Source organism: Lampetra planeri, chromosome 7, assembly GCF_965212315.1.
Source record: "Lampetra planeri chromosome 7, kcLamPlan1.2.h2, whole genome shotgun sequence".
NCBI classification, from domain to species: domain Eukaryota; kingdom Metazoa; phylum Chordata; class Hyperoartia; order Petromyzontiformes; family Petromyzontidae; genus Lampetra; species Lampetra planeri.
Window position 1 is genome coordinate 6,938,112 of NC_136113.1, and position 17,464 is coordinate 6,955,575.

General features: G+C 41.9%; 1 protein-coding gene across 4 annotated transcripts in view; it reads left to right on the top strand.

Annotated features, from left to right (window-relative positions):
* Window positions 1-17,464, top strand: part of LOC144719877 (disheveled-associated activator of morphogenesis 2-like) — a 110,330-nt gene that overhangs the window by 39,482 nt on the left and 53,384 nt on the right. For all 4 annotated transcript variants that reach the window (XM_078596155.1, XM_078596152.1, XM_078596151.1 and 1 more), the window contains 3 exons: window positions 673-762; window positions 14,063-14,137; window positions 14,806-14,900. In XM_078596155.1, the coding sequence (XP_078452281.1) occupies window positions 673-762; window positions 14,063-14,137; window positions 14,806-14,900 (260 nt within the window). The remainder of the gene's footprint in view (window positions 1-672; window positions 763-14,062; window positions 14,138-14,805; window positions 14,901-17,464) is intronic.

A 17,464-nucleotide genomic window follows, 5' to 3' on the forward strand; every position in this document is an offset into this window, starting at 1 on the left:
ATCATCATCAGCCATGATCAATCCACTGTTGGACGAAATCCTCGCCAAGCCATCGTGTTCAGAGGATATCAAGACAGTGTGAGATGGTATCAGCTTGGGGAGGCCTTCATCCAGCAGTGGAGAGATCATGGCTGATGATTTTAATTTTAATTCACTTTCCCCTCTGTATATTTCTCAAACGCATAACTATAACTACACTGGAATATCTGTCACTGGAGGTTCCCAAGGCGAGACGACAGCGAGGAATTGGAATCTTTGAGATGAGAGTGACATGCCTAATAAATGCGAATCGTTAACTTTAACCTTCGCCAAGACTCTGTCGCAGGGTTCACTGATCCTGTACAGGAAGATCTTCTTTTGTTGATTTGTTGCTGTTTTCATTGGTTCACCTTGCTGTGTGTATATTGCCCTTCACTCTTTCCTTCTCCATTGTCATCCTCCAATTCTTACTTTTCTCTCTATTGCTTTTCTTTTCCATTTCGTTTTGCTAGATCACAGCTAAGGGCACCTGTAGTTTCAAATTTTCATCGTGGTTGCCTGGATATTAGCTGTGTTTTCCTGTTGTTGTTGTTGCAAATGCGAATAGATTCATGAGAACAACAACGTTAATTGTAATCCTATCACGTCCTCTCTGTCCTCTCACCTCCATCCCCAAACCCGTCGTCCCCACAGGATGAGCTGGACCTCCCAGAGAAGCACCGTGAGGCCATGTTCGCCCTGCCTGCAGAGAAGAAGTGGCAGATCTACTGCAGCAAGAAGCAGGTGCGGCTCCCGAAATCTGGCTCCCATTATGGGGCAGAGTCCCCGTTTTTTGTATGTTCAAGGGTAAGATTGAGGGTGCTTTTTGCTGTGCATCATGAGGCCCCACAGGGTGGCCCATAAAATGGTGAATAATGGATTCTCTGTTTTTTTTACGGCACCACAAAAAAAATGTAGGGGGGGCATGGGAGAGAGGGCCTTAAATTATCGTTTTGGAAGAGGTGTTGTAGCTTGTGTTGACGGTGATGGAGAATTGCCTGTCAGGTGGAGAACTAATCATTTTTCATCGAGCGAGGAAGGTTTACCTCATCGTCCAGTGAATATGAGCGTTGTGTCCTTGGAATCATCTCTTTCAACACAAAGAGAGAAGTGCTGCAAAATTAAATTAACTCCGAAGCTTTTACCTTGCTGGGCTGTTCTGTAAATTCAGAGAGCCTTTAGATTTCAGTTAAACTTTTCAATTCATAAAATGTATTATTAACACTCGTTTTTATAAAATTAGCATGGCTCGGCAATTACGTGCACGCTGTATGAATGAATTAAATTAACTCTTTATTTTTTGCGCCTTCGACACTGCATGTGTTTTGAGGATTAACGGGTCGCAATGAGCACTTCTCATTTCAGTACAGCTAACATAATATGTGGCTGTGTGATTCATTGCTACGTGTTTATTCTTCCGTTTGTTTTTCTTCTTCATCATCAGCCATGTTCAATCCACTGCTGACTGAAGGTCTCCAAAATCTGACGCTACCTTTTGCAGTTTTTTCCTTCTCAGTAAACACCCTAAAATTATACATTGGATTGTTTTTGAACAAAAATGAATTCCATCTTTAAAATGTCACATCTTTAGCTTTTTATTGAATGAATGTACATAATAAATTAGTTTTAAGTGGAAATAATGTTATTAAGCAACAACATTTGTTATATACGAATACCACTGCCGGGCATTGGTTTGAACATGGCTGATGGTGATGAAGTAAAATCAGGTTCATAGGCAGCAGTAAAGGGTTGTTGCTTGTTCTCTGTTCAATAACAGAGAAGGATTGTCAGCTTTTAGATACATTTTTATGCATTTCCAGAACTTTTGAGACCATTAATGATTAAGTAATTCATCCATTGCTATGAGATGCATCCCATGTGTACACATACTGTACGCCAATGTAATACTGTCCGTGTATAAAAACGCAGCAGCCGAAGGTTATTTTACACATTGGGATCTGCTGTCTGCCCATTGCAGTATAACGAGAAAATTATTATATGAATAACCAGTTTAGTACCTTGATATTTAATTGTTTATAACATACGCAATATGCGCAGCAAGATAAAAAAAGCTTTTACATTCTATAAATGTTTCCTGAAACAAATTTTTTGTCATTAAATCACGAAGCACTTGGTCAATTACTACGATCAGGGACACAGGCAAGTACATTTGAATGCTACAGTACTTGTATTTAATTAAAACTGGGGAGTAATGAATGGCCTTATTTTTAATGTCGAGAAAATACAGTTGCAGAGCCAATTTCAATATGGAAACTATGATGGGTTTTCTTTTTTACGCAGCACTTACAACTACAGCTCATGCAAAGAACAAGTTGTGTTAACACTGCCGTGTTTTTTTCACGCTGATTTTCCTGACCCGGCAGACTCCCGCGGGTGTCTGGGTGTGGACAGGAGGCGAAGTTTGCGGCACTAAATGAATGAGCAGGCTGTGTGTTTTACTAGTGGTGCCGATTGACTCTGGCGGCTTCACTCGGTGCGCAGTTCTCGCAAACGTTCCCGCGCTAGTCCAGCCATCCTACCACCCTGGGCGAACAAGCCCCCCCACCCCCGCCCCTCCTTACCAATAAATAAATTAAAGTACTGCGTTGGCAGTGGTATGCAACGTACAGCTCGAAAACACTGACCACATTAGTCATTGACACTGCCTTGTAATAACGGAAAAAAATATTATATGGTCGGCTGTTGCTTTTGGAAGTGGCCCTCCGCAGTGAAGAGAAAAGGAGCAGGGAAACGAAATTGTAATTTTTAAAAATCACTTTACACTGCACGGCTCTGGTTTTATACAAACCATATTAAAATGGCATAGCTTTCTTAGCGGCCCACAATGTCAAGTGTCATAGTCAACCACGAATGAGTCTGCATGCTCTTTCTTATCCTGTCCTCAAGAAGGACAAATGCTCAAAACGTCAGCCTACTACAACTGTATATATTTGGCCATTACCAATACAGATCAATTCAACTCGTGTGCAGGCACTAGGTGCATTCATAGATTGCAGAATCATGAGAGATGGCGATGGCATAGTGATGCCTTCATCTAACGATATATTGACCATGGCTGATGATGGTGAAGAATAGAGATCTGTTGAAGTTAAGGGGCCTGCATAGTCCTTAGTGTCCAGCTCTCTTGATGAGTTTGTTTCCCTCGGAAGGTTGCGTGCATTAGCCTGGTAGACAACAACGCTGGTAGCCTGAGAGAGCACTTGTCCTTGTATGGCTGCCACTGTGGGTGCGCAGTGGAGGAGCGCCAGAATAAAAGTGGAATAGGATCGTGGGGCAGATCCAGCACGGCCCAAGCAGCCTACGGAAACTTGGCACAGCACCTACCCAACACGTCGGCTCTTTGGCCTGGCCTCATCCTCCAGTGTCATGGTGTGGATGTGTGAACAGCATCAATGTGACCTCCCGACAAATACTTTTGGATATAGACATTGTGTTTATGTGCCATTAAAAAAGTGTTATCCTATCTGCAGCAATGTACACATAATATATTAACCGTAATGTATGCTACTATAATGTAAACAATACAATACACATTTTTTTAAAATTGTAGGTATATAGAATAAAATATATTTTATATAAATTAAAAATTGTAATGTGGGAAGGAAGCGGTGGTGCAGTGGTTCGCACACTGTGCTACAAACCCGGCAACCGAAGTTTGATTGCCCATCCATGACTAACATCAGTGGCGAGTGATAAACGAACTGGTCATGAGCATGCCCTTTTGCTAACCTGCACTGACCAGCGCGATGAGTTATGATAAAAACAACTCCGGAGACCAGCATGCCGTGGGGAGGCCATTCACGCAGGACTAGATTGATGAATGACTTTGAGAAAGAAAAACATTATACAAGTAAACGTAAACAGCGTACCCAACAGCATTACAAACGGACCCCTCAGTAAAGCATAGGAAGACGTTCTCCCTTTCCTGTGGAATTTAACTACATCCCCATGCCGTGCGCATCTTACAAACCCACCTCCCATGAGCACGCTTAAATAATTTCAAGCTCCTTCATTACCGGTGTTTACAGCTGATTTGATTGGGCTGCACATTTTAGTTGGTCTTATTTGGTAATGCTCCCGATATTTAAGAGTCCCTTCTCAAGCTCTGCCGGTTACCCCCTTTGTGGCTTGGCGCTTGTAAATTTATGGGCCTGCCAGATCAACGAAGAAAGGAGGTTGTCCGAGAAACTGCCAGTGCGTGAGAGCGAGCAGCAGAGCATAAGCACAATTCTGGCAAACACTCATTTTACAAGTCACTGATGGACAATTGAGTCACTTGGTAATACTGACCATTGGACTAGGTTCAAAGAGAAATGTGGAAATATTGTGTTACGCAGAACTCCTGATATATGTAGAATAAAGTATTAGGTATTCTGCTACAAATGTAATATCTGGCCAAAGACACATTTTCTTCAAAATCAGCCTGACCTCATTCTTTTAAATCACCAATCATTCGCTTTGGCAGGAATGCTTGTGCCCACGAGGAAAGGATTCCAACGCATAAAGAAAATATGAAGTGATTAAAATTGAGCCATAAACTATTATTTGGACATTTATCCTATCATGTTAAATGTGCTGTCGATGTGGTGAATAATGTCAATCGGTCATGACCATTGTCATGACCGATTGACATTATTGCCCATAGTTTTGATATTGCACACAACATACGCATGTTTAGCGGGTGCACAGCAACCGTAGTTCTATTCCCAGCCACAACAAACATCAGTGGCGAGTGATATCAGAACCGGCCCAGCCCCTCTCCCCCTCCACCTCCATCACCAATCTGATTTGGTGACCCAGGTCACTCTTGAAAATGAGGGGATCCTGGTCTTCATGAGTTTTCACCCAGGTCAACAAATACATTTCACTCAACTTGACCAGTTTGATGATGTATGGTCAGGCAGGACATCAATGAATGAAGAGATGCCTTCATCCATTTGTGGGTTGGGAATGGCTGGGATTTTATATGAATGTATTTTAAATTACATTTCCAAAACATTGCTTAGCATTGCACAGCCCAGCACAGAACTCACACTCGCTCAATTTAAATTCACATTAAATTAGGCAATTCCCCCCACCCCACCATCCCCACCACCTGAGCAGATGGTTGGTTCGGGGGCATCGTGTTTCATCTGCACCCAAGCCCATGCTGCACCAAGCACCAATCGGTGCCCAGTAATTGAAGGCGCTTGGCTTGGGAAAGGGCCAATCCGAGAAAGTGATCTGACCTAGCAAGCCTGAGGCAGACACACTAATCACATGGCCCGCAGCCAGTCTACAGTTATAGACAAAGCTCCATTAACAAATTTAAGATGTGAATGACAAAAATATATATATGTGAATTACTGCCGGTTTGTTTTAATGTAGGTTGGTGGCCATCAACAATGTTATAGTTGTGTGTTTCAGCCAGACAGTAATGAATGCAAATGTAAAAAAAGGAAAAACTTAGATGACAATTTGGCAGTCGCTTATGGCACTCAATTTATATTTTGCCTGTTTACTTGATTATTTTATATAATGTGCTGCATTTATATTTTACATTTTTATATAATGCTAGAAATCAAACACGCACACATTTTTTTACAACTTGAGTGCAATGGTGGAGCTAATAATGTATTCTGCTTGCCCAAAATTATTTCCAAAATGTAACCAAAGATGAGAGATTTAAACCAAAAAACAAACGATCTTACATGATATTTAACAAATAATGGAACTAACTTCATACATTATCCCTCACTTAACGGTGAGGCATTTCCAGATAATAAAGCATGCAGAGCACGACTTGCATTGCTTTCCCAAGCTCTGTGCTAGCATCTAATCTTCCTCAATACATAGTTAGCCTCTGAAAAGAGTATGGATGGTCAGGCATGAGCGATTATGGAAGTAATAGCAGTGGCGTGATGCTTCTCAAAATTGGACGTGAGATACATCTGCAGGTGGAAATAAAGCTGGAAGACATGAAGCCTTTTCCAGATGAGATAGTTCCTTTGGCACACGGACCTCTGCTTAACGGTGACTCACTGAGTATCTGTATTGCCTGCTGGAAAGATCAGGGGTCGTGCAAGAAGCTGTAAATGGAATGACAGGTCACATAGGCCAGCCCCGCACATGTCTTAGGCACGGGTATCACTGTTTCGTTCCTTAACTGATACAGCAAAATTCGCAGCATAACCAATTGCTTTTTTGCCCCCATGCATACGCTTAACCCAAGTAGCATAATTCAATTTTGTTCTCACAGATTCTTTTCCCAGTATCATGACAGCAGTGTGAAATTTCAGCAGATCTGCTATAAAGAACTGCTGAAGGTGATGTCAGATGGTTAACTGCAATGGAGAGGGCGCCTGTTTGTTTTGGAGGAAAATCAAGTGCAGAGTCCGAGGCTGTGCACTTTATATATTTATAATCTCAAACGCGACACTGCTTGAAGATGCAAAACAGCCCAGGGAGCTTTGCTGTCCTAATCTGCCAAATGAAATAGAATGTGACATATTGGATCAGTTGCTTTTACACACTTGTCATGCAGCAGCGTTGATCTTATAGCCATTGAGCCCTTTTATGGACGCTTTTATCTGCTGAATGCGAGTGCTTTAATACTGTGATATTGCTACCAGATGAGACGCAAACTCTATCGTCAACAGTTTATTATGCTGCCTTTGTAAACAGTTTTGGTCTGCAAATTCTTCATTTTGTGTGTGCCACATGTAAGCACATCCAGCAACATGGTCAATTGGCATCATTGTTTGCACAATGATATTTAATTCATTCATAATCAACGTTTTTGGGTTTAGATCGCGTTATTTATAAATGTGTCGTAACCCTCCACCACCCGACACGGCCAATCAGTAAAAAAGTGTCACGTTGACAAAAGACAAATAGTTCACTGCTTTAGCCCACCGGTGTGTTGAAGCAGATCTGCCATTCTGGCGAATTGCCCGATGATGCTGGATGCAATTACCAGCGAAACGTCGTACTCAAAAATTGTAAATGTTATGGTTTCACGCTTCAACACACCGGTGGGCTAAAGCAGTGAACTATTTGTCTTTTGTCAACGTGACACTTTTTTACTGATTGGCCGTGTCGGGTGGTGGAGGGTTACGACACATTTATAAATAACGCGATCTAAACCCAAAAACGTTGATTATGAATAATATTGGTCGCGAAAGCCTACGTGTTAAACTGATTTTTAATTCAACTTTTCTTTTTTGAGGTCTGTAAATTATGTCATGGTTGTCATTTTGAAGTTCCTGCAGGACGTTTCGTTTTTTTCGGGAAGGTGGCATCACATGCTTAATCACATGATTGTATTCGTTTAATCAATATACACATTCAGCTCATGTGACTGGCGAACAAGTCAACACAGCCACTGGCATTTTCCTTTATCTGTCCTTGTCGACAAGCTTCCCTCGGGGGAAAGAATGCAGGGTGGATTTAAACCAGGGGCGTTTCTGTGTCTGGGCTGGGCAAGTGAAGTTCGCAGGGCGTGGCCTTCCCCGTGCCATGTGCTGATCTTCAAAGCTCCATGTGACGTGATTAGCAGCATGTAGCCAATCCGGGGGTCACGACCTGCTGTCCCTCCCGCATCCTCCTAAAGGACATCACACATACGAACAGCTTGGATACTTATTTATGTCAAGTCTCGTGGACATGGTGGGGGGGGGGGGAATTGAATTCCACCATTGATGAGAAGACTGTCCAAAAGAAACAGACACAATTTTAAATGCTGTTTACGAAATGGCTGTGGGCAGCATATGCTAATTTCAGTACATGGACGTTCATTTTGTTCAAATCCACTGCTGGAGGAGGGCCTCGCCATACTGTGTGGGTTCGTGGGGGGGGGTTATTTTACAATACTTCACCACACTCGTCAGCGTGGGTTGTGAAGGTGGGCAGCGTAGGCAGAAGCAGAGAAGGGCAATACAACAATGGATCTTGCAACACTGCTAACCTCTGCCTAGCACAGCCCCATAGCCTGGAACGCATGGTGCTGACCCATCCAAGCACTATCCAGGCTCAACTAACTTGAGCAGTCTATAGACAATCAATGTGTAAATTTCGACTTACGTGACTTTACCGAAAGAACCAAGAAGATGAATCAATGTGTAGATAATAGGATTGCTTTAAACATGGAATGGAAAGCTTCACATTAATACGCGCATTACATATACAGTACTGCACTGTATTTAAACATGGATTAGTCCAATGTAAAATTGACCACGTGAAAAAGTTTGCTGCATTCTGAGTATGACAGATGCTTTAGCTCATTAGGTAAACAGTGGTGCAGTGTACGAGTGGGAGCGAAACTGGGTCACGTGAAAGTTGAAACCATTGGCAATTGCAGCGGTAATTAAGACCAAATCTGATTTGCCATCCAGAAATAACAAAGCCTTACAGTATTTCTCATGGTGCTGCTGGGTGTGCTTATGCCTGGCAGCGATGTCTGAATGTATTTCTGGCAACGCGTTGCCAAACTAGACCTCAGGAGGAACACAATGGGCCGAGGGCACCGCCAGTCTCAAAATCAAAGTCCCGTGGTAGGGCCAGCGGAAGTGACTTGGATGATCAAAACTATTAGGTGACAAATTCAACACGTAGGCTTTTAGCGAACACTATTATTCATGATAAGGCTTTTTTTGTTTGTTAGATCGCGTAAATGTTTCGTACACCCACCTCCACCCGGCACAGCCAGTGCCACTGAAATAAGTACAAAAACACTGACGACACGTGCCCTGCACACAGCACAAACATCGTTAATTGCATGCCTATTACCTGATTATATTGATTAACTGTGACAACTTAATATTACCATAATCTTTTTACATTTATACAAATACATTGGTCCTCTGCAGTTATTGGTGCACAGTGATGACATCACATTACCGTATTTGAGAGTGAAAACGGGAAGACATCTTCACACTTCTTCAATAGCCTGAAGAGGCTGGTTGTAATCACCAGCGAAGCATCGTACTTAATTGTAAATTTTGTGGGTTTGCTCTCTAAAATACCGCTGTGAGCCGTACTCGGCTTGTAAACGTTGTGAATTTTACTTTCCAACACAGGGGTGTGCTGAACTAGTAACGAATTGGCACATTTTGTTCACGTGACAAACCTTCCTGATTGGCTGTGTCGGGTGGAGGTGGGTTTACGACACATTCACGTGATCTAACCCAAACAACTTAATGAATATTACGTTACAGTTCAGCATATTACTCGTATTCATTAATTTGTATTATGTTCATAGAAGCTTCGATCTCCGTATTTCATAAGAGTGGGTTCGTAAAGACTGCTTTAAAAATGGGCATATAGTAATTTGTTTAATTACATGACAAACGATATTGCACGTGTGTGATTATGAATCAAAATGGGAGCAAAACGATCATATTCATCCAGAAAAGATGGTCTAGGTTTAGCTCGGGAACAACGATGGGCCGGATTAACTCCCTCTGTCTTTATTAAATATAACCAAGGATAGGTCGAGGTTAATTCTAACAGGGACCATATATGTTTTGTCGACTGAAGATTAACTTGTAGCACAACTGAAGCCAAGTAATTATACATGACGTGTGGACATTTAGAAAACTTGAACATGTAAATTTTTTCGAGTTTTATTGTGAATCATACCTAAAGGGTAATATTACTTCCGTTAATGCATGCAGTTAAAAACTTGCCGTGGTGGACGTTTTTAGCCGTGTACATGAACTAAGGTCACGCCGTGGAGCAGCTCTGAACCTCACAGACCGAGTTTTGATTCCTGGCCCTCTTAATGTTACACTTGGCTAAAATCCTCTTGATATGCACATTCTTTTTGTTAAGGCGCTCTTCCACCTCCAACCCAGCTTATATATAAGCTCCTAGCTTGGCAGTGTCTCATTCTTCACCTGAAGACGGCTGCTTGCGTTGTAGCCGAAACGTCGTGAGAATTATTTTATTTTATTATGTTTTATTTTTATTATTTTATTACTTCCCTTCTACGTGACTTTACCGAAAGAACCAAGAAGATAAAATCTCCCTGTGCGCTTCACCAAAGGAAAACTGCCACTCCCTGCTGCATTGGCCAAATTTGCTTTAAATTAAAAAGCATCGGCTCACTTAATAGACTGTTTATACCAGCTTGTTAAAGTCTCATCGTGTCGTGCACTGGCAGCAGGTTGCCCGACAGTTTCTGGGTTTTGTGGACCTTGTTCCAAATAACTGCAAAGGCAATGTTCCCTAACAGCCAACAATCTGACCCTTTGCTTTCATCCATGCTCACCAGCAAACTCATAAAAAAGAAAACTATTCAATGAGCTCTGAGCTACCCAGGCCCGTAAAAAAAAAACTTCTCGGGAGGCACGTCCCTCGCATTGCTCACTCAACGCGAGCCGCAGGGAGAGTGTGTGTGCGATAAACGGGGGCCGTGTCCTCTGCCACAGCAGAGTGCATGTCAGGTACAGCATTAAACATGTCAACACCCAGAAACTCTTAGAGAAGGTGTATGTCAGTAAATTAGATATGTGTGACCGTGCCAGGCTGTAAATAAGTTTAGTCTCTTTGGCTTGGTGGCGGTGTGGTGAGTGCATCACGTTAAGTTGATTTGTTTACATTTGTAAAGTAAGCATCGGTTCTATTTTGTACATGTTTAGGTCCTTTTGTTAATCCACTTTTGGAGGAGGGCCTCTCCACAACATGCGATCCGTGGAGGTTGTTCGACCATATTTCTCCATGCTGATCAGTGCGGGTTGATGAAGGCGGGCGAGCACAGTCGTGGAAGCATAGAAGTACATGACAACAAAGGATTTTGCCGCAATGTCCTCTGCTTCCCACAATGTAGCCCTGTGACGACCAGTTTTTACATTGTGTTCCTATCCAAGCATATACACAACCCTGCTTAGCTTCCAAGATCTGTTGAAATTGGGTGCATTCTCCATGATTTTATCATGGGCGAATATTGATTAATAATTACAATACTGTGGTGTATATAACATGCACTGCACAGGCTAAATGTCTCACTAACACAGCCACCGCTGCTCTTTTCCCTCGATGTGGCGGTGGCTCTCGTTTTTTAGCAGGCTAAATGTCACTAACACAGCCACCGTTGCGATGGTTTTCTTACATTGACATGCTCATCTCTCACAATACAATGGCCACCTCCACAGCTTGGGTGGTGCCCGGTTTTTTTACATTGACATGCTAATCTTAAATATTGACTTAAAGCTTTCGTGACTGCAGGAATTTATACTCTTTGGGTCTTTCGGTAAAGTCACGAAAGACCCATCTTACATTAACAGATTGACATGCTAATCTCTCAATACAATGGCCACTTCCACAGCTTCGTCGTCGTGGAGGTATATCAGCGCTCCGGTCTTACATTTACATGCAAATTCCATCTCTAGCCCTGCCCACTTACCCTTGGGCTACACCCATCTCAAACCTATATAACATCCTGCTTCAGCAGCTCACCCGCTATATGTTTTCGCCTGATGACGATTGCTTGTGTTGCGATCGAAACGTCGTGATATTTTTTTTATTTTTCTATCTACGTGGCTTTACCGAAAGACCCAAAGAATATGAATTCCAGCAGTCATAAAAGCTTTAAATCAAGTTTTGTTCATATAAAAATAAAATGCAACGCACAGGCTATACGCAGCTTCAGTAACCACCGGAAATTCCAATTCGGCACACCACACACATGCTTATTTTACCCAAAATGTAGGAGGCCCTTTGCCTGATTTACCAATGACAATATTTTACATTCTGTATATTAAAATGTTGTCAGTTTTATATATATCCGTTGTGTTACTAATATTATATTTAGTAAGAAAACGTGTTTTTAAGGCCTTAGCAGGCGAAACTAAAGCATTAAAACTAGACAAAAAAAATAAAGCTGTACAAAAATATTAGCTCACACACACACACTTTCCTCCCACTATTCCCATCACAAAATAAATTCCCAGACCTTGCTGCCACTGCTGTACTGTGCCCTCCATTAATGTCAGTGTGAGTATTTTTTTCCTAGCATTTATTTTTTTTGGAAAAAATTGCACAATGCGCTTTGCATCAAGCAAGTTGTGAAGCCCTGCTGCATTGGATAATTTAATAACGTAGTGCTCACTACATTCTATGCTTGTCAGTGTGTTCTCTGTAGCAGCAACAACAGCAGTAGCACGCTCCGTTAGCTTTTCCTTTGGCTCGGACTTGAAAATACTGGTGTTGCCATGGCATGGACTTCTGTCTTAAGTTATCCACTTTTCCACTTTTCCATTTGGCTCCCGCAAACGTAGGATATGGCTTGCACATGAAAATGTTGCGTGTGGGTTTTCAGGGGCGTGTTCCCTGGTTTTTGAAGTGGAGTGGGTTTTGGAACTTTTCAGGGGAGGGAGAGAATTGCCTTGAATAAAAACAATTCATTCATAAAGGGGAATGTTCCGCTGACGTTTCCCCACGTGTGTGGCCTCCTGAGGGCTGCTGTTGTGAACATACGGAGGTGTACATATTAACCGCGAAGCGTATGTTTTATTGCTGAAAGGAATTACTATATTCATCAAAACCTTTGCTCATGGCCAGGTATAAGAAGTCACTGAGACACAGCAAACATTTCATCGCACGCAACACCGAGTATTGCGAGTAAGAGCAGAACGTTCCTGTCCACAGCTCGCTTCTCTCTTGTTCATACTCATTCATGAAGAGTTCGTATACATATGTATTACTGGTATGTATGTTCATTATGTGACATCAGACTTAGGGGACACATTCATGGTCAAAAGTATTTCAAATGGTTGTTACGGTATAAAAAATTATGCTATTTTAAAGATATAAAAAATGGGGCATTTTTGCCATGTGACTTTGCCCTCCTCAAAGGAAACATTACATTTTTCTAATCTCAGAATCCATTGCTAACGTCATTGAATGAGAATTACCATTATTCACGTGTAAAATTTCTTCACAATGTTACAATTCAAACAGAATTTAATTAATAAAATCATTGCATGAAATGTATTGCGCTGGGACTGCATAGAAGAACCATACCGGTAATAAATCTACTAGGTATGCTTTTTTTTCCCCTTTGAACATTTTTCAGTTTAAATCTCTCAACGTGCACCGCGTGATGAGATGAAGCGTGAGAAGGCTTCTGCATTATTAACTTGTGCTCAGTGCTATTGACAGTGTGTGGTTTTAATCATTCTTCTCAGCTGCTGTAAATCAATCTTTAGTGCTTCCAGTCAACAAACATGGCCCAGTTTAATTCACGTGCAACTTGAAACATCGCACTTCCTGTAATATTTCACTTTTTTTAAAGATTAATTTTAAGGGTAGCGTATGTGTGTGGCGTAAAAATGTGATGCTTCACTGAAATATTCCTGAATAATTCACTGACTAGTTTTATGTTTTCCACTGCAGTCATTGTTGCTGCCCATTATTTATTAAAATCGTGATCGACTGATTATTAACTTAGCGAGACTGTCTTGCAAGTTTGGAAAATTCCACTATGGTTATTTATGAATCCACCTATCAATGATGCCATTATTTAACATCTCATTTGTAAACAATTATAAAGCGCTGTATTAAATTCCCCCACTAGTCTAATGATTGCGTCTCATCACGCACGCTGGTTACATCTTGCTCTCTTAGAGTTGGTTTTGTGTCTCTCCAATCATCAACATCCTTAAAACAGCAGTGGATAGGCAATATCTGCTGTTGCTGATGATGATGACATTCATCAATCTAGAAAGGAGGTCACAATAGATAAATATGTTATTTATATTGAACATTGTGCGTAAAATGTGTGCATATAGTCCATGGGCCAGAGCAGGAATTGGAACTACATCTTAGTCATACTGATTTATTTTTTGGCAAATAAAAGTGGGTTATTTTGATAAGCCACTCATTGCAAATAGTTACCACGTATTAAACTGTTGCTGGCCACATCAATAAACTACTAAAGTGATGCCACCTTGGGTGGCACCGACAAGTGAATTATCTGGTTTGGGCTTGTGGACCGATACGATCCTTGCTCACTGATTGCATCGCCATGTCTTGTGGTGTGCAGGAACAGGATGACCCGAATAGGCAGGCGACGAGCTGGCCCGACTACTACATCGATCGCCTTAACCAGATGGCAACGGTGAGCAACGCCCACATCCAGCACCAGAGCTTACCGTACACGGCACGCGCCGGCTGTGCAAAGTCAGTCCTCAGTCGGTGGTATTTGCTATTACTGGCCTTGGTGGTAAGTGGCGTGCAAAGTGTATCCAAACCAAGCAAAAACGGAGGATTTCAAGTCGCTCGCTCAAGGGGCCCCGGATTCATGAAAAAATATTGATGAATCAAATATCTTCAAAAAAAAAAAGGCGAATAAACACAACAAGTTAATTAACGTAGAGACACAATATGGTTCACCTACTTTTTTATCATCTTACAACATCTCTATATCTTCTTCTTGGTTCTTTCGGTAAAGTCACGTAGAAGGGAAATGATAAAATAATATAAATAAAACATAATAAAATAAGAATTATTTAAGAATTATTTTATTATGTTTTATTTTTATTATTTTATTATTTCCCTTCTACGTGACTTTACCGAAAGAACCAAGAAGATGAATCCCTGCAGTCACGAAAGCTTTAAATCGAAATCTCTATATCTGGTCTCCGTATTTTATGTCACCTCACGAGGATTTTATAAAGTGAAAGGGGGGCCCCCCAAGTTTACATTCATATTGGACTCCCAATGGTGACGCTTGCAGAGGAAACAACCTATGAGCTTGTGTGGCTGTGCCCCCCCCCACCCCCCCAGATGCAGTCCATGTTTGCGTACAACCAGGAGGAGGTGGAGACACGCAACAAGACGGTGGAGGGCCTGAAGACTGCTCTGCGCACCCAGCCCATGAGGTAAGGCCCGCAAACTGGTGGAATCTGGAGGGAAGGGGAGGGGTCAGGAGGAAAGGCTGAGGCGGAAAGGGTAAGAGAAAACAACAGGGCCTGAAAAGGAGCTGGAGGTATTTTAACAAACGTGTTGTGTAGTGTTTTGCTAACATTTCTGTTTTTTTGCACGGGCAGAATATGAATTGACTCACTGACATTTTGCACAAACTTAACACTTGCTATATAAAGGAGCGGTCGGATGTGTTTCCGTGTAGATGTCATGGCACCCTTTGATCATGTGCTTGAATAAATGTTGCCACTTTTTTGTATAACTTGTGAAATTAAGCATCTTCTTAAAACCACCTTACAACCATAATAACCCACGTTCCATTTGCACGCCATGTCACAAATTATAAACACACCTCTGGTAGAGCAAAAACATTTAAAAGCATATTTTTTAAATCTCAAAATGTGGGTAAAAATAAAATCATTGCTCTTGAAACTATTTTTTAAATATGTATACATTGGGGAAACAGACCCTGCGCTGAGCAGGTGGCCCATTCACCAGTGGGGTTGCAAGGCACCCAACGTGCATGAGTGCTGCCAGTGTGGGCTCAATTGGAACAAATATGTCGTAATGTCACTGCATGCCTCCCCCGCAGCATCTGTTTTCTGCATCTGCCAGGTGCATGTTTCAAAGCTGTGCCGAAGGATTTTTAATTTGAGGTCCCTAGCGTAGCATCCCGCAACACAGTTGGGCCCTGACCTTCTGATCTGCAAGGGGTCTCCATGGAGACGGAGCCCCAGGTGTATTGCTTGCAGTCCTGCTGTTCTCACGAGCAGTTCTGTGTTATGGGAACCAAAAGATATTCGTTGGATTATAACGTACTATTTTCAATTATTCGTGAAATAATCCCACTTTTATTAAATTTGCAAACTTGCTCACTGATTACATTTCCATATTTATAAAATTTTTAACGACAATACATTTTTCACATTTCTTCTTAAAATTTTAATTTAGAAATCCAGCAGAAAGGATTTCTGTTGATAATATATGCATATACATATACTATAATGGTTTATTATTTGCAGTACAAATTATACATTTAGTTTTCTCTGTAATCAAGTATTGCATGAAATCTATACTGGGAACAGAGCCTCATTTATTAGAAAAAATGTGTTGCTGCATTTGCAGTGGTGCACAAATAACAAAACTTGGCACATCTATCAAAAACACTGCCCTAAAAATTAAAAAACAATTTGACATGGTGGTATTTTGGAAATGTCCCTGCTTTATAGAGCCACCATGAGCTGTTGTCCTCATTCTCAACTTAGATGCACGCACATACCCTCTTAAAAAAGCATATCTTTGGCAATTTTTCAAATATAATAGTATAACCCCTTCAAAGTTCCAGGGGAGGGGTATTTTCTCTGTTTTCCTCGATGCCTGGAGTCAGTGGTTTCTGTGCAGTAAAATGCGGAGTAAATCCTGTCCAAGGGAGGCCTCAGAAGCCAGGGGAATTATGTGGCCGAGTGTCCTACAGAGAAGCACCACATCAATACCAGGCTCTGCCCTGCCTTGCCTTGGTCGACTGAGGGATACTGTTGAGCAGAGGGGAGGCATGGCCATTCTAACCCGAGGCAGGGTTCTGTTGCTCCTTGTCCATAGGAAACCACTGCTCAGGCTGGTTTCCCCCATAGCTGAATGAGGTGAACATCAAACGCAGGTGGCTTGTGAGCCTTTATAAGGGTAAAGGTGCAGACCTGCAATATTTTGCTCATGCCGCTGCTGGCAGAAGGGCCTCCACTTAAGGAGCCCCTTAACAGTATCTGGCCTACTCTTACATGCTGGCCAGAAGCTTTGGAAAAGGTGGGAGTACCTACACTTTACACCACCACAAAGGACCTGCCGAACGACTATCTATGGTGTATCCATTCCATTTTTACTGCCAGATGGATAGAAGCGGAGCGGGGGGTGGATTTAAGAATTTTGCACATTCAGTGTGCTAACCAATATAGCACGGCAGTTTCCCTGTAAGTCATTAACTTACCACAACTGAAAATGCATTGTACAAATACAGTGTGCAGGCCACAGTTTAAATAAAAAACATAACTCCTGAAATCCCCAAAAAAATCATATTTCCCCCCATCGACTGAAACTATGAATCGTGGGACTAACCGTTGGCCATTATTTGGCAGAACGGTGTTCACACACAACAAATTCAGAAATAGATTGGCAGAAACTGTACACGAGGAAAACTTGTTATTTAAAAGATATGCATTTGTTTTGCATCACAAAAATACAAAGTGTTTTATTGTCACACAAAATAAACACGGTGTTTTATTGTGACCGTGAAGCAAGATGTACTTGTTCCGACAAATTGAAGCCCGAAGTGCACGCCAGGCAGCCCTTTAAAACACTTTTACATGTGGAGAGGAAATTAACGTACAGGGGTTGTGTATAGACAGATGTGTAGTAGTACCAGCCTTAGCGGGGCTTGGGTGAGCGTTGGTCAGCGCGGAGGCACCACGTACAGTGTGCGGTGTGGGTTCCCGGTGAGGGAGCGAAAGGGAGTGTCAGCCAGCCAGGG